The 24,989-nt window shown below is 37.4% G+C and overlaps 1 protein-coding gene across 2 annotated transcripts in view; it reads right to left on the bottom strand.

Moving 5' to 3' along the window:
* The window catches only part of HELZ (helicase with zinc finger), a gene marked incomplete at both ends in the record, with an annotated part of 123,875 nt that overhangs the window by 15,389 nt on the left and 83,497 nt on the right, over positions 1-24,989 (bottom strand). For both annotated transcript variants that reach the window (XM_084236911.1, XM_084236912.1), the window contains 8 exons: positions 4,046-4,562; positions 5,589-5,829; positions 6,223-6,790; positions 10,586-10,665; positions 13,086-13,290; positions 15,255-15,445; positions 16,182-16,233; positions 24,673-24,877. In XM_084236911.1, coding sequence (XP_084093037.1) covers positions 4,046-4,562; positions 5,589-5,829; positions 6,223-6,790; positions 10,586-10,665; positions 13,086-13,290; positions 15,255-15,445; positions 16,182-16,233; positions 24,673-24,877 — 2,059 coding nt within the window. The remainder of the gene's footprint in view (positions 1-4,045; positions 4,563-5,588; positions 5,830-6,222; positions 6,791-10,585; positions 10,666-13,085; positions 13,291-15,254; positions 15,446-16,181; positions 16,234-24,672; positions 24,878-24,989) is intronic.

Below are 24,989 nucleotides of genomic sequence, written 5' to 3'. Positions count from 1 at the left end.
TACAAATGTAGACTTAAAAAATTAGATCAGAATTTAAAAATTAGTTTACATTAAAATTAGTATTTTTTAATAAACATGAAATAAATGACAACAAAATAAAAAAGCAAAAGTATAAAAGACACTCCATGCAAACTATGACCAAACGAAAAATTTCCAAATATCAGAAAAATATACTTGAAGACAAAAATTGATGAGAAAAATATAATAATAAAAGACCAATTTATCAAGAAGATAAAGCAATTATAAATATATGTAAGCTTAACGGCAGAGTTCCAAAATACATGAAACACAAACTGACAGAACTGAAAGAAGATATAAGCAAAATACAACAATAATAGTTGGAGACTTCAATACCCTGCTCTTAATAATGGAATTAAAACCCAGATAGTCCAAAGGAGACAGAAAATGTGAAAAACAATATGAACTAAATAGAACTAACACATCTATATAAAATACTCCACTACACATGGGCAAACTATACGTTCTCCTCTGGGGTACCTAAACCATTCTCCAGGACAGACACAAGTCTCAAATTTTAAAAGATTAAGATAATACAAGCATGATCTCCAACCATAATAGCTTGAAATCAGAAATCAGTAAGACAAGGAAACTTGGAAAACTTACCCTCGATACACACTTTGCTCTATTTTGCTAAATTTCTAGGCTAAACATTGTTCTAGAGGTCTACACAGGCAATTAAGAAAGAAAAAGAAATAAGTGACTCCAAATTGGAAAGAACAAAACTATATTTACAAAGACTTCATCTTCTTCATGAGCAAGATACATCAATTGTATTTCTAAAACATTAGCAATGAATAATTTAAAATGAAATTAAAACAATTTTGTTTACAATAGCATGAAAAAGAATAAAATAGGAATAAACTTAACAAAAGAAGTCAAAGATTTATACTTAGAAAACTGCAAAATACTGTTGAAAAAATTTTTTTAAATCAGCAGTTATCTTTTTTCTTTTTTTTTAAGATTTATTTTTATTTATTTATACAAGCACTGGGTACAGTCAGAAGCGCGGCGGGAGGGTGAGAGAATTCACCAGCGCCAGAGCGGGGAGCAGAACAGGCAGAAGGACCGAAGTACACTGCTGAGGGGAGCAGCGGGCGGCAGGTGAGGTCTGCGCACCATGTGGAACCCTCCTCCGGTGGCCGGGGAGCAGCCGGGGATTGCACTGGCACTGCAGAGGCTGCGGGCAGCTTCGCAGCCCAGCGCTCAACCGCTGCGCCACCAGGGAGGCCCAATACTGTTGAAATTTTAAGGCCTAAATAAATGGAAAGATATCCTATGTTCAGGTACCAGAGGACTTAGTGTTAAAATGGCAATAATCCTCAAATTAATCAACCAATTTAAAACAAACCCTTTTAAAATGCCATTTGGGTGTTTTGTTTTGTTTTTTTCAGAAATTGACAAACTGATCTTAAAATTCATATGGAAATTCAAGGGGTCTACAATAACCAAAACATTCTTGAAAAAGAACAAACTACAAAAATTCATGCTTCCAAATGTAAAACTCACAATAAAGCTAGAGTATACAAGACAAGGTAATAGGACATAGGACATAAAGCCCAATGAACAGAATTGAGAGTCCAGAAATAAATCCACATCAGTTGAGTTTTCAAGGTTGCCAAGATCATTTAATGGTGCAAAGAACAGTCTTTTCATCAAATGGTATTGAGGAAACTGGATAACCGTATGAAATTTGACACCTCACTTAATATACAAAAATTAACTTAAGAAGGCTCAAAGAACTAAATGTAAGAACTAAAGCTAGGAAAGGCAGATGTACATCTGCATGAACCTGGAGTAGGCGAGAGATTTTAAGACATGACACCAAAAGCATACATAGTCAGAGACTGACTTTATACAAATTTATAACTTTTATGCTTCGGAGGATACTATCAGGAAGGTGAAAAGACAACCCACAGAATGGGAGAAAATACTGCAAATCAAATATGTCATAAGAATCTAGTATTCAGAATATATTAAAATACTGTTGAACCTCCACCACCAGGAGACAGTCATTATTTTTAAATGGGCAAAGGATCTGTCTGAATAGACATTTGCCAAAGAAGAAACACAGTCAATAAACACTCGAAAAGATGTTTAGTTACCAAGGCTATGTAAATCAAAAACATAATGTGGTTCCACTTCATGCCCCCTAGGATGGCTATAATTTAAAATAAAAGGTGGGGAGGAGTAGAACCCTCCTACTTTGCTGGTGGGAATGTAAAAAGATGCAAGACACTGTGGACAGATTGGTAGTTCTTCAAAAAGCTAAACAAGGGGCCTCCCTGGTGGCGCAAGGGGTAAAGACGCAACCTATGAAGCTCACCGGCAGCCACTAACAGCACAAGTTTGATCCCCAACCAGGGAGGTAACCCACATGGCGCAGCAGATCTCTCCTAACTCACCCACTGCTCCCCTCAGCAGTGTATTTCAGTAGATCTGCCTGTTCTGTTTCCCACTCTGTCTCTGGTGAATCCTCTCACCCCACAAAACTCTGGCCTGTACCCCGGTTCTTGTATGTATAAATAAATAAATCTTTAAAAACAAAACCAAAAAGTTAAACAGAGTTACCATATGACTCAAGAATTCTAGACACATATTGAAGAGAACTAAAAATACACTTTCACACAAAAACTTGTTCATGACTGTTCACACCAGCATTATTCTTAACAGGGAAAGCCTGGAAACCAACCCAAATGTCTGTCAATTGATGGATAAACAAACTGTGATACAGCCATACAACAGAATACTATCCAGCCATAAAAAAGAATGAAGTAGATATATGGTACCCAGTGGATGAGTTTCAAAAGTATTATGTTAAAAGAAGCCAGAAACTAAAGGTCAAATATCTGTGATTTCACCTATATGAAATGTCTCCATAAAGACAGAAAGCAGATTAGTCGCTAGGGACTGGGAATAGGGGAGATTGGGGAATGACTATCTAATGGTTACAGGGTTTCTTTGAGGATGATAAAAACGTTCCAGCATTAGATGGTGGTGATTGCTACACAATCCTGTGCATACACTGGAACCCACTAAACTGAAATTTAGTATGGCTAAAAAGTTGAATTTTCCATTATATGAATTTTATCACAAATATAAGTAGGTAGGTAGACACATAAAACATCGTTTTACTGAAAATTACATTATTATTGAGTGGTAAAGTCATTCCATTATAATCTGAAATAATGTGGATGTGTCAAACTTTGAAAAGTATAGTTCCAAACTTCTAAATCTTCACAATACATATATACGGACACCAGTTCATGTTATGTTTACAATTTACATTAGGAACTTAAGACAGCAATTAAGTTGTTTTGATTACCATTATATAAAATGAGCCAATCAATGAATGCTGAAACAATATGAACAAATTACCTCCCAAACCCTATAAATAAGATATAGAACCTTTCCAATGAAACTTGACGTTTTAATCAGCAGCTGATTTGCAAAACATGTGAATAATTATTTCTGAAGCCTTTACAAATCATTTAGGAATTGCCAAAATAAAGCTGTCAAAATTTATTTTTCATGTATCAAAACAGGAAATGTTTATCCTGTTTTAAGAAGAAATCTGTGATGGAAAATGACCACAACCAGCCCTACACATTCTCATCTGTAATTGCCACTAGCTTTGATTGAAAAAGGTAGACAATATTTTTAGATCCACACCAAATGGCACTCTTTTGGAAGTTTTAATAACCTGGAATTACTTAAAGGTCTAGGAAGATATTCTTTGGAAATACCTATGTATTTTAAGATGAAAATTCAGTTTACCTTAAAATGTTTAGTGGGCTGAGTCAATTTGTTAAATAGCTGCAAGTTCTGATGGCCTTAGAGGACAACTGTGTATCAAGTGCCTCTGGCTAAGAAAGCACCAGGAGAGACAGGAGAGTGCACGTGGACCTGGTCACTGGCTGAGAAAGCCAACAACTTAGGAAGGCCCAATTAACTCAAGTCCGTAAACAGTGATATTTTCCACAATCAATGCATCCCGAAAGGAAAGAAGAAAAAGAAAGACGGTTACCTCTTCTAAGCTAGGGAGCGAAGAAGAAGACACTGTTCGAGATGACAATGGGTGAAATGGCTCTTGACCAATAGCATGTGGATGATTCTGGATTTGTACAAAAGGGTTCTGCGGTGGCCTGTGCGGCAACGGAGGTAGGCCATAGGGAAAACCCGGCCCCATCAGGTGATTCTGCTGCAAGTTAGCAAAAGTCCATGCTCCATCAGGTGCCAGGTATTTCAAGGGAGGAGGGGCAAGGTGTTCGGATGGCAACGAGAAAGGCGAGTTGAATATCTGGGGCGGTAGGCGCTGCGGATATGCTGGGTTGCTGGCTACTTCAACGTCTCTGCTGCTGTCGTTAAAGTTAGGAAAGTGGCTACCGTGGTCAGCACTGGACGGGGGGGAGGGGACTGCTGGTGGGCTCCTAGTCTGAATTTGTCTGTATTGCAAGAGTCTTGATTGAGGTGGTGGCATTTCGGCAAGCTCCCGTGTTTCACTTTGATCACGATTAGACAGCTCTCTGATTAAGTCTTGAAGCCTACACAAAGATGATGAAACATGAGGGGGAGAAAACAAATGAAAAGCTCTATCACATTAAGGAGCACGTGTCATTTCTACAAAGAAAATCCTAGCAATTAGAAAAAACATTACTTCATTTCAAAAGTAAGCATTAAAATCAACAGATGACATGAGGTATCTCCAATTGCCAGTTCCTCTCCCTTGGTCTTGGAAACGGCTGTCCGTGCTGCCACCTTCTTCTGATACGTGTCAGTTGTACAAGGTACCCATGATGGTCGCCTTGTTCAGAGGAACTAGGAAACACTTCACTGCAGTCACATGACACTGGCCATAAAAACAAATTTAAGTCGGGACTGAACACTGTAACTAAAGGAAGGTGGAATTCAGTACTCCTGGGGGGGGGGAATTAATGACAGATTTACAATTTTGGACTTTGAATCACTAAATTACTTCTGTTCTTATTCACTCTTTATAAACTTATAAAGTTTAAACTTATAAATTCATTCTTTATAGTACTGAATATGGGGGGGGGAACCCACTATTGGGTATATTACGTTTCTCTCTTTTTTTAAAAAAAAAGATTTATTTATGCATACAAGAACTGGGTTGTAGGCCAGAGTTGTGGGGAATGAGAGACAGAGTGGGGAACAGAACAGGCAGACTGAAATACACTGCTGAGGGGAGCAGCAGGCGAGACAGGAGAGTTCTGGCGCACCATGTGGGTAGCTCTCTGGCCAGGATCAAACTCATATCATGGTGGCTTGGTAGTGCTGAGATTTTAACCCCTGTAACACAAGGGAGGCCCCATGTTTCTCTTTTAAAAGAGACCCGAGAGCCATGGATTGTGCACACCTAGACTGGCACGAATTACTTCTAATGGACTCTGTATTTCAGAGTCAGTCAACAGGTAGCAAGTGCCTAGAAGGCCAGCCAGCATCTGACTCCTTTGGGACAATATTCCAACTTGAGGCTGAAAGGACAATATTCACAAAAGAAAACGGTGAGGGCTCATGTTTTGGAGGCTGTGCTTAGTCCACTGAAATACCTTGAGTCTGCTGCTTCTGCTTCCTCTTCAGCGCTGTTGGGAAGCTTCCAGTCTGCCCTCAGGGGTGGCTGATGTAACCCGAGGGGCGGCTGAGGAAGGTGTTGGAGGTGAGGGTGGGGGTGATGATGGTGCGGGTACGGAATACTGCCCTGACTGAGATAGGCGTGGTGCTCACTCCACTGCTGTAGCCGCACCTGCTGCTGCCTCAGCGTCTCCAGAGCGACGCTCCCATGCATACGATCTGCAAGGACATTGTTGAAGAGTAGGTTGTCATGTGTTCGGCGGTTCAAGCTAAATTTGTCAAGAGTTTTTACAACCAGACCTTCTCCACAAAGGCCAAAAGTGGCTACCAATTCACTTCAGGAAAAGGTCAAAGTTTTCTAAATTTGCCAGAAACCAGAGTTATGGCAAGGAGGTTGACTCTTCCTTATAACATAATGAAACAACCTGGTATCAACTGGAGGCTTAACATTATATAGCATTTGGAATCAGACTCTAATTATTAGACAGACTGATTTCTGCTGGCATTATTTGAATGAATCAATCCTGACCCAAATTCATATTATAAAGTACATCTGACTTTAAGTAAATAATTTCTGTATTTGTCATCTGCAGCAGTGACAGGAGAACTTACCTAATGTCTCCCCTATGGGCAATCCTGGGGGGTTCTCATCAGTGAAGTTACTCAGGTGTGACGGAAGAACGGGGCCGGGCTGTGCAATGGCTCGCAGGGGACTGTGGCCTTCTTGCAGCATGGGAGGGGGCTGCTCGGGAAGCACAGCCTCTGCAGGAGGAGACTGTGGCCGCTGAGAAACTGCATTATTAAAAAAAGCGCCGTTGGGACCCGCCTGATAGGCAGGAGAAAGTTGAGGAGGCGGCTGCTGAGTCAGCTGACTCAACTGATTCTGCTGCTGGACTACCTGATTTGGTTGAGGTGGCATTTGATTTGGTTGTTCAGGCAAATTATTCTGCTGCTGATTTAACAAGGCATGCTGCTGTGGAATTGGAAATGGTGGTCTGGGTAACTGGGGGAGGGGGTGAAAATGACGACTGGGGATTGCATACTGTGCATGGGGAGCAGGAAGAGGAAGATTTATGTGTCTTGGATTGAGATTATCTTTGCGATGAAATTTGGTATTAGGATAAACAACACCAGGGCGTGATTCAGGACTTCTGTTCTGTGGATTTGATTCCAAATCAATCTAGAAAAAAATAAGAAGCATTTAAACTGCAGAAGATCAAGTCCAGTGGCTGTCTACCTTTCCCATGATAACACATCGAAAGGAGATGATACATTCTGAGGATAGCAGGAATGCTGGGTGCCGAATCAATCACTTTCTGACAATCAAATAAGGGAATTAATACTTTTTAAATTAGGAAAAAATTAAACAGTAAAAGCAGCATATTAAATTTGAGTCATAAAAAGACTGCCATTTTATTATACAGTCACTTTAAATTCCTTTGAAAACATTTTTATTTCACACTTTCTTCCTTGGAAAAATAACCATTTATCTCCTTTTGATATAAATCATTAAAATGTCTTTTTTCCTTCTGATTTTATTGTTTTTACACATCTCTTTCCTCAAACATATCTATATTAATAAAAAAAAACTTGTTTCAATTTAAACAACTCTGAAGTGAACAAATAATAGTTTGCTAAGCCCTGGCTTAGAGCTCGGTAAGGGATAACAACATTGAAACATATCATCAAAAGTGCGGTAAAAGGATGTACAATGAGATCCTCATGCCTGAGAAAATGAAAGGTAATTCACAGAGGCTCTATAATTCAAGCCGAAACTTCCAGGGAGAGAGGGAATGTCTAAAGAAAAGTAATAGTTTATCCAAGATGAAGAGAAGAGAAAAAATGTGGTGAATTTGAGGAGCCTGGGCAGTGGTGTGTACACAGAGATGCAACTTTACTTTTTTATATGTTCATCTCCCCCTTCTTTACATCAGATGAAACTGCAAGAGCCCAATCACACAAAAGTATGAATGACTCAACAAAGAATATAAACATTTCTTTAAACCGTAAACTGCAGTACGTTACCCAAAGTCTGTAAGCTAGAATGTACTGTCACCCTTCTGACACACGTTTGATCCTAAGTGGCAACAATGTGAAAAATGAAAAATAAGATGGTAAGAGGCAATTGTTCTTTACCAGCTCTGTCTAACACTCAATGAGCCATTCCAGCACATCAATCTCCTTACAAGTTTTAGTGTTAAAACAGTCACTGCGAACTCAGGGTTCTTGCCTCACCAAAGGCTCTCAAGTTAGACATGAAGCTGACCACTCCCAAAACCAGCACAAGCAGCTTGTTCCTGAATTGAAGCTGGGGTACATGGGATGATATATTTGCACTGTGCAAGTACTGATGTTATGTGCCAGTCATGTCCCAAGTGCATGCTCACCTCTAATCATTGGCTCAAATGAACTGTCATGAAATTTGGCCAAGAAGGCCTGTAAGATTACTGGATGTATACAACTGTCCAGAAAAGTAAGAATTGACAATCCTGTCACAGTCCTTATAAGTAGCTACAATGCCTCCTCGACCTGATTAAAGTTTTTTATAAACAAACATTTTCCATCTTTTAAATGACATTCATATGGGATATACTTTTTCTAAGAAGACACTGTGGATAGTCACACTCTGATCTAATGTGGGAGATCACCACCAGATGTCAAGGTTACCTTGGATAAGCTACTGTTTTAATTCCCTCCTTCAATTCTAGCTTAGACATGGACAGGAAGTTAGGTCAGTGTGAAATTTAGATCAAGACTGTGCTACGCTACAATAGTGCAATGGGCTACACAGGACAGGGGACAGTATATGATCTAAAGAAATCTGAGTCTGCTATTATCAAAATTAGATTATCATCTGTAACTGTCCTCTTCATACTGAGGCACTGAATCAAAGAGAGCTAGGAATTCCTCACTGCCCGCCCCCGCCCTGCCATGTTCCCATTCCAGGTCCCAGGACAAAGCATCAGGATGGGAAAGAAAAGGAAACATGTCTACCAGGTTGCCTATTTCCCTAACAGAGAAGGATCACAATGGGTATTTAAAAACAAGGAAACACTTTTGGTTATCTTTGCTTTAATTGTCTTGGCACTACCTAAGACAAGGTAGTACCTTGTAGTCAGTTTTGTTCCTAATTGCCTCTGGCTACAACTGCTGCTGATACTACTGTTACACCATCCGAACATGTCTGTCTCTCTCTGAACCCCCTTCCTGAATACATAGGACTCCTACTTTCACTGAAACACCCCTCTTTCTTCAGCAGAAGGTTCTCCCGGGCTGCTTCATTCACACTGCTGCTTCTCTAGCGGGAACTGAATCCACCCAGTTGTAGAAACTGAACCAAAGAGCCTTATGGGACACTAGTAACTGAATATAGAGAACAGCTATTTAAAGCTAAGCCGAGGGTGGAGATACAGATCCATATCTGTATTATCAGAGTGGCCATTTAAAAACCTGGAATTGGATTAGTTTAACAATAAGAAAGCAGAGAATACAAAGAGAGGAGGGAAAACCTCCATTCAAGGATGAGGGACAAATGGAAAAGGGGTAGACAGGAACTTATAAAAAAGACAGAAGATTATGTTAAAGAGAATTATGAAAAGTATACATGTGATGTCAAAGAAACATGTAGAAAATGCCCACTACCAGAGCAAAGTCAATAAGGCTATGATTAAAGTGTGTTCATAAGATTTGCTCACTTGGAGCTCAACAGATTCAGTGAAATGTTGAGGCCTAGTACCAGACCGCATGGGTTTCCTACACAGGAGATGAGACAGAAAGGAGAAATTAGGCAATGACTAAGAGGTTAAGGTCAAAAAAAAGTGTCCCTTTAAAAAGCCATCTATCCATTAACTTATTTACAGGCTGAGGAGAAAGAGCCAATAGCTGGGAAAGCACCTACAGATAAATGAGGAGCCAGAGTAAGGTGTGTGAGATGACAGGAGGAGGAGTGATGTGTAGGGTGGGAGCTCTAAGATTGGTGATAAGGAAGTGAGGATGTCCAAGGATATAGAAGAAACACTGAGACTAAGGTTTTAAATTAACAGGGTGAAATCTTGATAATGAAAGGGTTTTTTTTTTATTTATTTATTCATACAAGAGCTGGGGTGCAGGACAGAGATGTGGGGGTGAGAGGATTCACCAGAGACAGAGTGGGGAGCAAAATACACTGAGGGGAGCAGCAGGCAAGGCAGGAGAGGTCTGCTGCACCATGTGGGTCAGCTCCCTGGCCGGGGATGGAACTCCTACTGCAGTAGCTGTGGATAGCTTCACAGTGCTGTGCTTAACCCCTCGCGCCACCAGGGAGGCCCCTGATAATGTAAGTTAAAGGCAAAGCCACGTCCTGCAAACAGGCTAACAGAAGGCAGAAGGGAATCAGGATGAGGAGAACTGCTAAGAAAACTGAGCAAAGAGATTTAGGCACATGTAAAAGAAATGCATGGTTCCCTCAGATTACAAAAAAATGAATTTCTAGGGGCACTAATTCAAGTGTGATTTCATTTTCTCTAAGTGGTTTGCAAGCACAGAAACAGAGAAAGGAGACAAATGGACAGATAGAGAGTGAAGGATTTATACAGTGGGTAGGATGACAGAACCAGGGGAAGGACTTAAGAAAGCTTCCTTCCTCTAAGGAATTCTCCCTTCTCTAAAACAGCTCTTCGTTCTGAGAAAATTTTCAATGACACATCTGTAACTGTGTCTTCATCTACTACTTTATCAGGAAAAGTCTCTAAGTTTAAGTCTATCACTGAATAATGCAATTTGAGAAACATTACTGATAAATTAAGTAATACAGCCAAAGAAAAGATGCAGGGAGAGAGGGCAACATGACCGACCACATTCTTGTAATACAATAAACATAACAGATATACATAAAAAGGCATACATTTTTCTTTAAAACATCAAGATTGTAAGGTTATCGATTAGGCTATATCTAGTAGAAGAATATTTAGACTAACTCTAAATAGAAGCAGCATACCTGTTTTGATTCTATAGGCTTTTTCTCTGGTGTCCGAATCTTATTAATTTCAGGTCCAGGGTTACTTGCATCACTTTTACCTAAGAAAGTATTTTTAAATTCTTATAAATTGTCTCCAGTAGATGCTACATTTCCAGTAACTATCAATACAACATTAGACAAAGCAGAATATTTTAAACATTTTTCACTCATTACTATCATTTTATATTTCTGTGTGAGTTTTGTTCTTAAACTTTCAGAACTACGGTTTTCTCCCTAAGAAGGAAAATTTTTAAATGAAGCAAAACTCATTCAAAAGGCAAAAGCTTGAAAGGTAAATAAGCTTAAAACATCAAATAGTCCCAAAGATAACTACCCAAGTCCCAGGAATTTACAGCCTCATTTGTTTTTAACTAAATATTAAAAAAAAAAAAAAAAAACAAAAAACCTTGGCATTCTTGCCAATTCATAAATGCTTGATGCTTTGGTCATTTACAAGTACAAGTAAGCAAAAATTTATATAAGGTGTCAATCCAATTTAGTAAAGGAATCTAAACTGAAAAACAAGGTATTCTGAAAGGAATGATGTTACACTTTAAAAAAAAATAGGTATAGAAATAAATATAAGTGGATGATAAACAGAGAAAGCAAACTTTCTTTAAAGTTTATTTAAAACTTTATTAAAACTTTATTTAAAGTTCAAAAAAACCACAACTACAAGACTTATAAAATGCCATTTTACAGATATGAAGGGCTTTTAACCTATTACAGTATTACAGTTAACTGCTAGATATTTAAAATTCCTTGAAAGAATCCTTGATTTGGGTTCACTTCAAAAAGATTCTTTTAGAAATTCCACTGGAACTTTCTAAAATCAATTATCATGCCGGAAGAGCCTCAACACTAAACTTCCAGAAAACTACAACGTCTGAGATGAAAAGTATACTGCTTAGAAGTAGCAGTAGATCAAACACTATAAGGAAAAACACAGTGAATGTAGTGAAGATATGGCAATAGAAACTACACTACACAAAATGAAGCACAAAAAGGTATTTTTAAAACATGGAAAGAGAAAGTGTGAACTGTGGGAAAAGTATAGGCAACCTAATATGTTTTCTGAAGAAATAAAGGGTAAAAATTCCCAAACTTGATGAAAGCTATAAACTCAGACCCAGAAACCTCAACAAACCACAAACACAGGAAGCATGAAGAAATCTACACCAAGAAATATCATAATCAAATTGCTAGAACTTGTACAAAAAGGGGGCACACTACCTATAGAAAAAACAAGAAAGATAACGATAGTATCAGATTTATCACTAGAAACAATGCAAGCAAGGAAATAGTATAACATCATTAAAGCACTGAAAGATTGTAAACTGTCAAGCAAGAATTCTATACTCTGCAAAAATATCTTTTAACTATAGAGGTTTATAAAGAATTTTTTTTTAATGCTGAAAGAATTTATCACCAGCAGATATGCACCACAAAGAAAATTAAGTCCTTCAGGTAAAAGAAAAAGTTATCAGATGGAAACATGGATATAAGGAAAGAAATAATGATAACCAGAAAAATTAACTACATGGACAGATACAAAAGATTATTTTACTTAGTATTTAAAAATCCTTAAAAATAAGCTTAGCTGTTATGAGAAACAGCTAAGATGTCCATCAGTTGGTGGATAGACAGAAACATTGTGGTGGATCCACAGACTGGAATATCAGTTAACAATAAAAAGGAACAAACAGCTGACACAGACATCATGAATGAATCTCTAAAAGCATTTAGGTAAGTGCATGAAGCAGAATGAATAGTTAACAAAATAAATTGTTTCCACGTATATAACATACTTGAGTACAGAAATAAAGTACAGGGACACAAGTCAGGCTGCCCATGGCTGGGGTTGGAGGAGGAGACTGGGGGGGAAGAGGGGACTTTCTGAGGAAATACAATATCCTGTTATCCCGATGTTGCTGGTGCTTAACAACTTTATACATTTGTCAAAACACATCAAACTATACATCTAAAAAAGTGAATTTTAGTGCATATAAATTATACCCCCAATGAACGTGATTTTCAGAAATAGAGTGGGTAATTTTTTCATATTTATAGTTCTAGTAGAAAAGAAATTATGACTTGCATAAGAAATTACTTTGAGTCAACTATCACCACAGTAGCATTAATATTTAGTATGCCACCAAAATATTTTGGATCAATAAAATGCTAAACAGGAGACAATTCTGTCTCAACTTTAAATGATTACCATTTAAAATACTCTATTAATATTTAATATTTTTTTAGGTAACTGATACCAATCATAAGTGATGGGTTACATGGCAATTTTCTGTGTACATACTTGTATGTTCCGGAGGGAGGATGCATGGTTTTTATATGAGATTCTTTCTCAAAGATGTCTGTAATCCATAAAGGAGTTAATAATCATACTGTTAAAGGAAAGTTATATGCTGACACAACTTGGTTTATCACCAATTTAGGAAAATAAAGCAGCAAAGCAACTCACCATTTCTTTGTTCATGTTGATCCTTCTCCTGATGCTGGTTTTGTTGCTGCCCTATGCTGACAGGTGGGTGATGCCCAAGGCCATAAGGTATAGGAGACCCCCGTCCATGGGTCTGCAGGAGGTTCATATTGTAGGCCATCGCTGCCTGATGTGTGATTATTCGAGGATCAACTGCAAACCGACCCTGGTATCCTGTCCATGGTACCTAAGTCATCACAAGAAGTAAAATAATTGCACTAAGTACACTTTGGAAGGAATAGTGCTTTGATTAGAAAAAGCAAACACAAAAGACAGATGTTAATTTTACCAAAATAATTAACTTTAAAGTTGATGCTAATAGTAATAATTGGTAGATTTACTGCTATGTCTTAATCAGCACAAAAACATCTCCCTGAATCTTTAGTGCATAAGTGAAGATGACCATTTTTCAGATTACAAAGAAATTGAAGACTTAAAATTGGTTATTCCTTGAGGCATTAAATGCTTTATACTCTTAAATCACTTACCCTCAAGATGAATATACATATCACAGATTACCATGGAAATTATCTTCTAAAATCAAAACTGTATAGTTATATTATTTAACAGACAGAACAAGAAAACAGAGGGAAAAGTTAAGGAAAAATGTTGCCTCTAGAATCTCAACTAAAAAACTTGGCATTCCAACTTTATATGAATAACCAAATTATTTCATATTCATTTATTGTAGGGAAAATTCAAACAAGTCATTATTTTAATTAATGTTTTTTGACTAATTCAACTCTTCCCATAAACCAAAGAAAATTTGTTTAGGTGTGTCTAAATATATAATTTCTGCTTAGTAATATAAAAGGAATAAATCCACTGACATCTAGGCTAGTGTTCTTACATTTTATTAAAATATAACTGTTAAATGCAGACTCATAGAAATCTTATATAATACAAGCCTCTTTGACCTAGTAAAATGAAATACAAATCCTAAGGGACTTACTATTTAAAGCAGATGATGTATAATGTTGCCAGGCTATCTTGGAAGAAATAACTCGGCTAAAACTGAAAGTCTATGAGAGTGGACAAGAATTACATATTTTTTACTGAGAGTTATTCCCAAGGATTGCTGTGATTATGAATTATTACAACCCATATGGCAGAGGAATGTTTGCATCTGGGCATTTTTCCATTTGGGGTATAGGAACAGGTGTAAAAGATCCTTTCAGGTAATGATCACCTCTGCCTGAAATTACAATACTTACCCTAAATGAAAGAAATATTATCTAAGCTAAAATTTCTGAATTCAGAAATACCAGTATATCATCAAATTAACAGTCACCAAAATATTCAAAAATCTTTAAGGAAATAAGATGGACTTTAGACAAGACAGCAGTCCTATAAAATCTACAGTCTTAGAAAGGATTTAATAATTTTTTTTAAGATTAATTTCTTATTCATACAATAGCTGGGGTATAGGCCAGAGGTGCGGGAGGGCGAGAGGATTCACCAGAGACAGAGCAGGGAGCAGAACAGGCAGAGACAGACCGAAAGCACTGCTGAGGGGAGCAGTGGGCGCGACAGTAGAGGTCTGCCACGTCATGTGGGAATCTCCCTGGCCAGCCAGGAATTGAACTGGTGCTGCAGAGGCTGTGGACAGCTTCACAGCACTGCGTTCAACCCGCTGCGCCACCAGGAAGGCCCTGATAATATTTTTAAGATTCCATAAGGTATGAAGTTTAGATGCAAAGGAGCTAGACTAATCCAAGTCTCTTTGTCCCCTCTAAAGAACTAATTTCTTAGGAAGGATTAGTGAATTATACATGAACAAAACAGAAGATGAAATAAAGACATCATTTGAAAAACAAGAGACCAATTTACTAGCTCTGTTAATTTTAACATTTAGCCTAATTTTTTCCAGCAAAACCATGTTAGAAGAATAAAAAACCTTGTAAACCCAAACATCCAAGTTACAGATTTCTTCAGTTATTGACATTGTAATAATAAATTATAAGCAAAAACATCACATATCTTTGGTCATTCCAAATTTTGAAAGTTAAAGATAAGAGTTGCTTAAAAGAAGATAATATGCACTAAAACATTTTAAAGAAAAAGAGAGGTGGTAGAACACTTTTTGGGATAGTCACAAATTTACAGGCGCCTACTTTATTTAATAGAAAGTATTTTCAAACCTCCACTTACAGGTAAAGGCACCGACATAACTACATTCCCTCCATAGACAGCAGGTACATAAAGAATACTTGTCCCAGTGTGAGGATCTATTCTTTGAACGGGGCTTGGAGATTTTCCCAAATTTGGGTGAGGTCCAAGAGGAGGCGGAGGAGTATATGCTCTAATAGGATTGCCAATAAGTACAGAAGGATTGGGCTGAACTGAAAAGTAAACAGAAAAAGGATGCAGTCAGCAGTCGCACATATTCACCAGGACAAAAATACTTTAAATCATACAACAGCCAAATATATTTCCAGGCTTGCCATAAGAGATTTTATAATCAAAGAAATGTATGTGGAAGAGTAAAGCATATTAAAAAAGCAAACAAACTATTTTACAATACGCCCCTAAAATTAGCTTGATATATACAAAGGACCCTTTTTATAAACTAGCATAATTTTAAATGTGTTTCATGGAGCTGAAAATGTGTCCTTCGAGAAAGAAAACCACATACACCCATAACACTCTCGGCGTTACTCTGCTAAAACTACAATTCTTCAGAATATAGTTTTGACTTGTGATGACACACAAAATGGAGTCAAGCAATTATTATTTTAAAAGCATAATTCTGTAACATTTTAAATCATAAAAACATAACATAACATTTTAAATCTATTAATCAATTAAGTCTGAATGACCCAATACTTGTAGGGCATATTTTCCACAAAATTATGTTTTCCCCCAAAACTTCTTTCCCCTTGGTACCTATAAAATTACCTTTATAGAAATGATATATCAAAGCATTTAAAAGACCAGCTGTGTGGAATAAAAAAGTTAAAGAGTTTCAGCATGTCCATAGATGTCACTTCTGCCACCTTCCTCTTTTAAATGATGAAATTTGAAGTAAATCTCTTGAATCATAAAACAAACTTTTATATGGCTAATTTTTCCACTTACCTAATCCATCATTCTGGAAATGATCATTCTGGGTATGATGGAGACTTTTCCCCTTTATAGAAAAAAAAAATGTATAATTGAAACATGTTTAATATTAGACAGCAATAAACATTTTCTAATCCTATACAAACCAAATGGGTATAACAACAATGAATCTGTAATTAATAATCATTAAACTGTTTTGAGTGAACATTCTTTTTAAACATAAAGTCATGGTGCTAGTCCTCAAGTTTTCTCAGCTTCAAATTCAGTATACCTAAAAATTTTTGGAAGAATTTTATTAAAAAAAAAATGTGATCACATGATTGAAATCTAAATTCTATTTCTTTCTATCTTTATAAATTTCCTATGAATTAAATGACAAAATGTAAAAGGAAAAAATATCAGTCTTCAATGCTTAAAATAAGAATCTTTAAAACAATGACACAAATGTAAACATGGTTTGGGATTTGGGATATTTTGAGTACGAGTCACGGCATCTTACAAAGTTTATTGATGGAAAAGAAAAAAAGACACTGTCATAATTTGATTAAGAAAATGCACATATTTTCTAGAAAGCTATTTGGCAATATATATCAAAAGCATAAAAAAATACATACATCTTTTAACTCAGTAATAGTACCTTCAGGATTTTATCCAAATAAAATAATAATGGATTTGGGCACAAATGCTCATTCCAGTCTAGTTTATATATGTGACAAAAGTGAACAAACTGAGTGTCCATCAATGGAAGATTTATTAACTAAGCAAAGGCAGATTCATCTAATGACTAGTCCACTATAAAAAATGATGACATTGGGCAGAAATAATACTTGAATAGACAATGGTTCTGAATTTCTTCACTATAGAGAAATTTCTCTTTCCACTGGCTAAATGTATCTCACATAGCCATTATACAATAACATGATATACTAGTACTTTATGTAACATACCCTATTTTGTTATTTGTACATTACATCTGAAAACCAAAGGGGAGCTCCTATCTATAATAGGAAGAGAAATTTGTTCTTCTTTTTTTTTTTTAAATAGAGGCATGTTTTATTTATTTATTTGTTTGTTTGTTTGTTTATACATGCACTGGGTACAGTCAGAAGCGCGGGAGGGTGAGAGAATTCACCAGAGCCAGAGCGGGGAGCAGAACAGGCAGAAGGACCGAAGTACACTGCTGAGGGGAGCAGCGGGCGGCAGGAGAGGTCTGCGCGCCATGTGGGACCCTCCTCTGGTGGCTGGGGAGCAGCCGGGGATCGAACCTGCGTCGCAGAGGCCGCGGGCAGCTTCGCAACCCAGCGCTCAACCGCTGCGCCACCGGGGAGGCCCGAGAAATTTGTTCTTGATCAAAGTAAATGTATAGAGGTGCCTGATTAAAAGCTATAGCTCCCATCTAACTGTCATCAACATTAAATATTCAGCTTGTAACATCAAAGGTTTATGGTCAGTGGCTAGTGATATGTGAGCAAGGGTAGCTAAGCTGTAACTCTTAAAAAAAATCAGAAAATATAGTCAAAATAGAATCATAATTGGCCCATTAACCAGAAGAGAATGTTCACAGTTCACAGTGATAGGTACGGGCTATAAATTAAAACAAACAAACAAACAAACTTTTGAGGAAGAGAAACGATAAGAAAAGCAGAACAAAAAAAAAAAAATGAAATGGAGAAAAGGACAGATGGCAGAAGTAGGTGGAAAGATAAGAAGCAGATCCAATTAGAAGTACAACAAGAATAGCTGGGGGGGGGGGGGGGTTGACTAAAACAGACATAAGGAAGAGCCAGTGACACAGACAGAAAATGAGACAGTTCTAGTTCCAAATGGTAACAAACCACTTAGATTTCTTAGCAACCCGTCAACCAAGGGCAATTGTGTAGCATGCTGAGAAAACAGTGATTTAATCAGAGCAGGCAGGCAGAAAGGTCTCCAAAGACGCCCCCACCCAAATCTCTGGAACCTATGACTATGGCAAAAAGGAATCTGCAGATGTAATTAGAGTTGTGGACTTAAAATAAGGAATTATCCTGGATTATCTGGGTAGACAATCTAACTTCATGAGCCCTAAAAGCAGAGACATTTCTCCAGTAGGAGTCAGAGAGATGCGGTTTTAAGAGATGTGGCAGAAGGAAGAGATTCCAGGGAGAAAGGATTCAATACACCACATATGGCTCTGCGATGTAGGGTTTGCATGCAAGAACTGCGGAGAAGGGTCCAGAAGCTAACAATGGCTCCCAGCTGACATCCAGCAAGGAAGCCGTCCTACAGCCACACTAGAAAGCAGATTCTGCCTGTGCTTACAAGCAGATTCTTCCCACAGTCTGTGCTAAAAGCCCAGTCAACGCCAACACCTTGATTCTGGCCTCATGAAATCTGAAGTTAATAAAGCAACCAAGGCATCCTGATCATAAAACCCAAAGAAATGTGATGTAATAAATTTGTGTTGCTTTTAATTCATTAAGTTTCTGCTAATTTGGTACAGCATTCAGCGGTAATAGGAAACTAATACAGAGTGTCACTGCAGTCCAGGGTAATTGTTTACTATAAAGCGGAAGCTGGCCAGACAACAAACATTAGCACTCTGGGAACTATGTGGTATATACTAAATTAAAAAGCAACCTGGGACTTATCATGGAAAAACAATAGAAGCAAATCTACAAGCATAAATCAGCACTCTGTGCAGTTCAAAACAGGAAAAAATCCTGTAGTATATTTTACTTAGTATACAACTGTAGAGCAGTAAATGAACTTGTTCTATATAAAACAAAGAGAGAAAACATTAATAAATACAAATGAGTTAGTAAATACAAATAAAATCCAAAATTAATAAATATGCTACAGATAACATAGAAATATAAAGAATCCTAAGAGATTACTATGACCTATATAATAAATTTAATAACCTTGAAGAAAAGGACAAATTCCTAGAATAATATTTTACCAAATTTAAACCAAGAAAAAACACAAGAGTTTGATAAACTGATCACAATTGTGGAAATTGAAATAGCATTCAAAAATCTCCCCTAAAACAAAAGCCCAGGGCCAGATGGTTATATAAACAAGTTCTATCAAACCTTTAAAAAAGAAATTGTGCACATCTTGCTTAACAATCTTCAATAAGATACTAGCAAGCAGTTTTCTCCCCCCACAAAAAGTACAGCCAAAGAAAAGAAGGAAGGCTCTGCCCTTCCTAAAGCTGAAGCCAAACAAAAGCCAGAAAGCAGTGCTGAAGGGGTCTATACCACAAATAAAAAGATCCACACATCACCCACCTTCTGGTAGCCCAAGACACTCAGCTCCAATGGCAACCCAAATATACTCATAAAAGTGCCCCAAGAGAAATAAACTGGACCACTAAGCCATCATCAAGTTCAAGTGAGCTATAAAGAAGAAAGAAGACAGTAACACACTTGTGTTCATTGTAGAGGTCAAGGCCAATAAGCACCAGATCAAATAGCCTGGGAAGCAGCTCTATGACAATGAATCAGACCTGAGGAAGAGGAGAAGGCATATGTTCTTATTGGATCCTGACTAAGATGCTTTGGATGTTGCCAACAAATTGGGATCATCTGAACTGAGTCCAGCTGGTTAATATATTTCTAAATATAAATTTTTTCACCATAAAAAAGTAGCATACAGAATTCAACAGTATAGTACAAGAATTATGCATCATAATCAAGTGGGATTTATCCCAAAGAAACAGGATGATTTAAAATATGCAAATAAATCAATGTAACATATTCACAAAAGATAAAAATCATACAATATCATACAATACATAAGTGCTGAGAGAGCATTTGATTTGATTCAGCACCCATTTATTTTTTAAAGATTTATTTTATTTATTTATGCATACAAGAACTGGGGTATAGGCCAGAGTTGCAGGGGGTGAGAGGTTTCACCAGAGACAGAGTGAGGAGCAGAATAGTCAGATCTACTGAAATACACTGTTAAGGGGAGCAGCGGGCAAGACAGGAGAGGTCTGCTGCGCCATGTGGGTTAGCTCCCTTGCCGGGAATCGAACTCATGCCACAGTGGCTGGTGGCTGACAACTGATAGCACCGAGACTTTAACCCCTGCACCACCAGGGAGGCCCCTCAGCACCCATTTATGATAAAACACTAAACAAGTTTGAAGTGGAGGAAATCTCCTTCAACACAATAAAGGCCAAATATCACAAACTAAAGTCAATATAATACTTAAAGGTGAAAAACTGAAAGCTTTCCCTTTATGATCAGGAAGAAGACATGATGCCTACTATTGTCACTCTTCTTAATTTAGTATTAAGAGGTTTTAGCTAGAGAATCAGAGAACAGGAAGTAAAAGGAATCCAGGCTGGAAAAGGAAAAGTGCAATGATTATTATTCTCAAATGACACTTTTATAGAAAACCTTAAAGACTCCAACAAGAAGCTATTAGAATCAATAAATGAACACAGCAAAGTGGCAGGTACAAAAATCAACAGACAAAAAATCCTCATGAGAAGAAAAATAAATTAAGAAAACAATTCCACTTACAATTTCTTCAAAAAGAACAAATACTTGGAAGTACCCTAACCAAAAAGGTGAAGGACTTATACAATTAAAACTATAAAATTTATTAACGTATTTAGATCAGACCACAGGATTTGGGAAGACTTTGCATACTCATAGTGGGGATAATCAATATAGTCAAAAGACTATTCCTCCTAAAGTGATACATAAATTCAGCCCATACCCATCAAAACAATGATAGACTGCCTCAAAGAAATTAAAGGAAAAATAGTCAAATTTATATGAAATCATAAAAGGCCTCATACAGCAAAAGCAATCCTGAGGAAAAAAGAGAGAAATGGAAGCATCAAGCCACCTGAGTTTAAACTACACAATAAAGCAACAGTAATTAATATGGTATTGGCATAAAAAGAGACATGTGAGTCAACAGAGATCAAGAAGTCCAGAGACAAATCAATAGAACAGAATCAAAAGCCCAGAATTAAGTACATAGCAATACTTAATTCGCAATAAAGGAGCCACAACCACTCTCTGGGGAAGGGGAGTCTCTCTAACAAAGGATGTGGGTAAAACATCAAGGCCACATGAAGCTGCATCACTCTAACTGCACAGACAAAAATAAATTCAGCATTTAAGACTTAGACATAAGACTGCAACAATAAAATACAGCAGGAAACATCAGTGACATGTTTCATGAAATAGATGTTTTTGGAGACGTGACTGTTAACAGCAAGAGAAATACAAGTAAAAAGCAAACAACTGTGCTTACTGCAAATCAAAGAGTTTTTACACAGCAAAAGAAAATCTAAGATAAAAAAGACATGCCACTAAATAGAAGAAAATCTTTACACATTATAAAACCAACAAGAGGATAATATCCAAGATACACAAAAAACTTACACGAAATAACAATTAAAAAACCAGTTAATAAACGGGCAGCAGATATGAACAGACAATTCACCAAAGAGGATATCCAGAGGCCAACAGACACATGAAAAAATGTTTAGCACCACCACTTTTAATAATGAAGATGAAGGTTAAAGCCACAATGAGGTATCACAGAAAGACACATATTAAAAAGACCCGCAGGGAAAGTAGAACCCTGTTACAATGTTGGTGGGAATGTAAACTGGTACAGCCATTTTGGAAAGCAATCTGAATTTATCTTAAAAAACTGAAAATGGAAATACTTTAGGATCCAGTCATGCCACTCTTAGGCCTCTATCTGAAGAACTGAAAACCATTAACTTAAAAAAATGACATGTTCTACGATGTTTATCGCAGCATTATTCACAGTAGTCAGATGAAAACAACCTAAATGGCCACTGGTAGAAGGATGGAACAAGATGTAGTACAGCCTCACAGCCAATATTATTCAGCCATAAGGAAATATGAAATGTTGTCATTCACATCAAAATGGAAGGAGTTTGAGGGAATTATGTGCAGTTAAGTAAGTAATAATGACAAAGATACTGGACATTTACATAGTGGACAATTTGACAAAGCAAAAAACTTACAAGAACTAGTGGACACTAATAAACAAAGTGAAGTTTCCATAGTTAAGAGGGAGGGAGTGGAGAAAGAGTTAGAGGGGTAGGAGGAATGGCGGTGGGGAAAATATTTAAGTTCAATATAAAGGTGTGAAATGCAAAAGATAAAAGGACATTAAAAAATGAAAATAAATAAAGCAAAAGCAAACTGCAGGATCTTGTTTAGTCAATTATACATTTTGTTATCATGGCTTCCCACCTAGCTTCATCTATAGTACATGGATTGATGCTTACATTGCTCAATTATGTACACAAAAAATCATAATTACTGTATTTAAGAATGTGCAAAGGAGTGTGATGATTCTGCAACATTTTAAAAAGAACAGTTATTTTTTAAATCTCTTCCTGTGTTCTCTACTCAGCACATATCCTAAAATACATGCTGTTCCCTGCAGATCCTGGTCTCTCATACCTCCTGTTTTTTTGGATAAATTTCCTTCTTAAGCTCAACTCATTCATCTAAAAAATATGTGTAGGGCCTCCCCGGTGGCGCAGCGGTTGAGCGCTGGGTTGCGAAGCTGCCTGCAGCCTCTGCAGCGCGGGTTCAATCCCTGGCTGCTCCCCGGCCACCAGAGGAGGGTCCCACATGGCGCGCAGACCTCTCCTGCCGCCCGCTGCTCCCCTCAGCAGTGTACTTCGGTCCTTCTGCCTGCTCTGCTCCCCGCTCTGGCTCTGGTGAATTCTCTCACCCTCCCGCGCTTCTGACTGCACCCAGTGCTTGTATAAACAAACAAATAAATAATAAATAAATAAAATTCAATGCACTTTCCTTAAAATAAATAAATTGTTTAAAATAAAAAAAAAAAAATATGTGTAAGCACCTATGATGAGCCAGACGTTGTTCTCGACAAAGGCTAGAGCAGTAAAAGATACAGGAATTGTAGGTTTTGACTTGTTTCCCAACCTTTCACCGTCTCCTTCCATCTCGTCAGGGAACTCCCAAATAAGATCTCTATAATGGAAACTGAATCCACCTACTTCTTCTGACCATTGACCTTCCAGTGTCTGCCCTAAGAGGAGTTGGGGGTTAATCTTATCTCTGCTTCTCTGGCACTTACTACAATAGCTGGCACACAGCAGAAACTTTATCTGTTTGATAACTAAACTGATGATAATTAAATGATTAATAGTTTAAGTTGCAGAAATCTAGATTCATTTATGCAATGTGCTTAATTCCCCCAGTAGTTGCAAATCACTCAAGTATTACTGTACATTAAGTTCATTTTTATTAAGCTAAGAATATACAATAGTAAATTAAAACAAAAAGTAGTTCCCTCAGCTTATTACCAATTTAGCTAAAAGATTTTCAAAATAGTAAACCATTGGGCCTTCCTGGTGGCACAGGCAATTGAGCGCCACACTGTGAAGCTGTCCTCAGCCTCTGTTGTGTGGGTTTGATCCTGGCTGGCAGGCGAGAATCCCACATGGCGCAGCAGACCTCTCCTGTCTTGCCCGCTGCTCCCCTCAGCAGTGTATTTCAGTCAGTCTGCCTGTTCTGTTCCCCGCTCTGTCTCTGGTGAATCCTCTCACCCTCCCACACATCTGGCCTGTACCCTGGTTCTTATATAAATAAATAAATCTTTTTTTTAAAAAAAATTAAAAAAAAATAGTAAACCATTAATTATTGCTTATACATTAGGTTTACAATTTTAAAATGAAGTCCAGAACTGACATACTCTCTTAATTCATATCAGTAAGATTAATATTAAGTTGATGACTATGAACACATTAAAAAATAAACTCCATACTAAACATGCCATTCTCATAACTTTCTTTTCTAGGTACTAACTGCAACCACTTTTTTCAGGTACTCCAGCAAATAAACCAGCTGTCTTTGCCCAAAATAACTATGGTTCAAAAGTAGACATGGTCTTAACTTTCCAATCTCCACTCCTCTGACTGGGCTACTTCTTAAACAACAAATATAAATAGGTCAAAATGAAAGTAATTTTAAAGAATTCAGCCATCGAGTATTTTTGTCACTGTGTCAAATACTTGAAATGAATGGTGATCAACAAGAGATTAGAACTATTCCTCATACAAACAGTGTTATTTGTATAAATAAGCTAGAAGCGTATTACCTTATATATACCTAAGCATACTGAAAATAATATGCTACAAAAGCATGCTTTTAATAAGCATGATCATCTTTTAAGTTGCTTAGCTTTCTTCACATCTTGCTAGAACAAGTTTACAGCAAAGAGAACTGAGAAGTTAAATGTACGAAGGATACCAGAAGTACACAAGCACTTGAAAACTTTCTGAGGATGATGATGACATTAAGCACGTCACACCATATTTTCATTTACATGTCCAAACTAGACAAGTTCCTTGCAGAAAGTGCTTGCGGCCAAATGTAACCTTCACTTTCAATACTCAAAGTAACTCACAGCCCAATAAACCTTTGACACTTCTGTGCTGTTCTCTTCCTTTAACCTCTTCAATGTCATTAACAGGCTTTACCTTGGGAGGGGACTGCTGCAGTTTGCTGGTATTCCCTGAATGCTGCACTCTCAGAGCCCGGGGGATAAATTCAGGTGCCAGTGGATTCAACACATATGTCTTCTTTAGTTCTAAAGCCTCGAGCTGAGCTTTGATCTGCTCAAAAGTGATCCCATGTAGGCTATTATTTTCATGACACAAGGCAATAAACCGCTCCCAAAATTTCCTACAAAAAAAAAAAAAAAATGAGATCAGATTACAATTCCAGTGGATGAGATCACAGAAATAAACATGAGCAACTAAAGATAATCTCAAATTTTCTCTCTCCACCCCAAAAT

This window comes from Talpa europaea (assembly GCF_964194135.1).
Source record: "Talpa europaea genome assembly, chromosome: 7".
In the NCBI taxonomy this organism is placed as follows: domain Eukaryota; kingdom Metazoa; phylum Chordata; class Mammalia; order Eulipotyphla; family Talpidae; genus Talpa; species Talpa europaea.
This window is presented reverse-complemented; position numbering and strand designations above follow the sequence as displayed.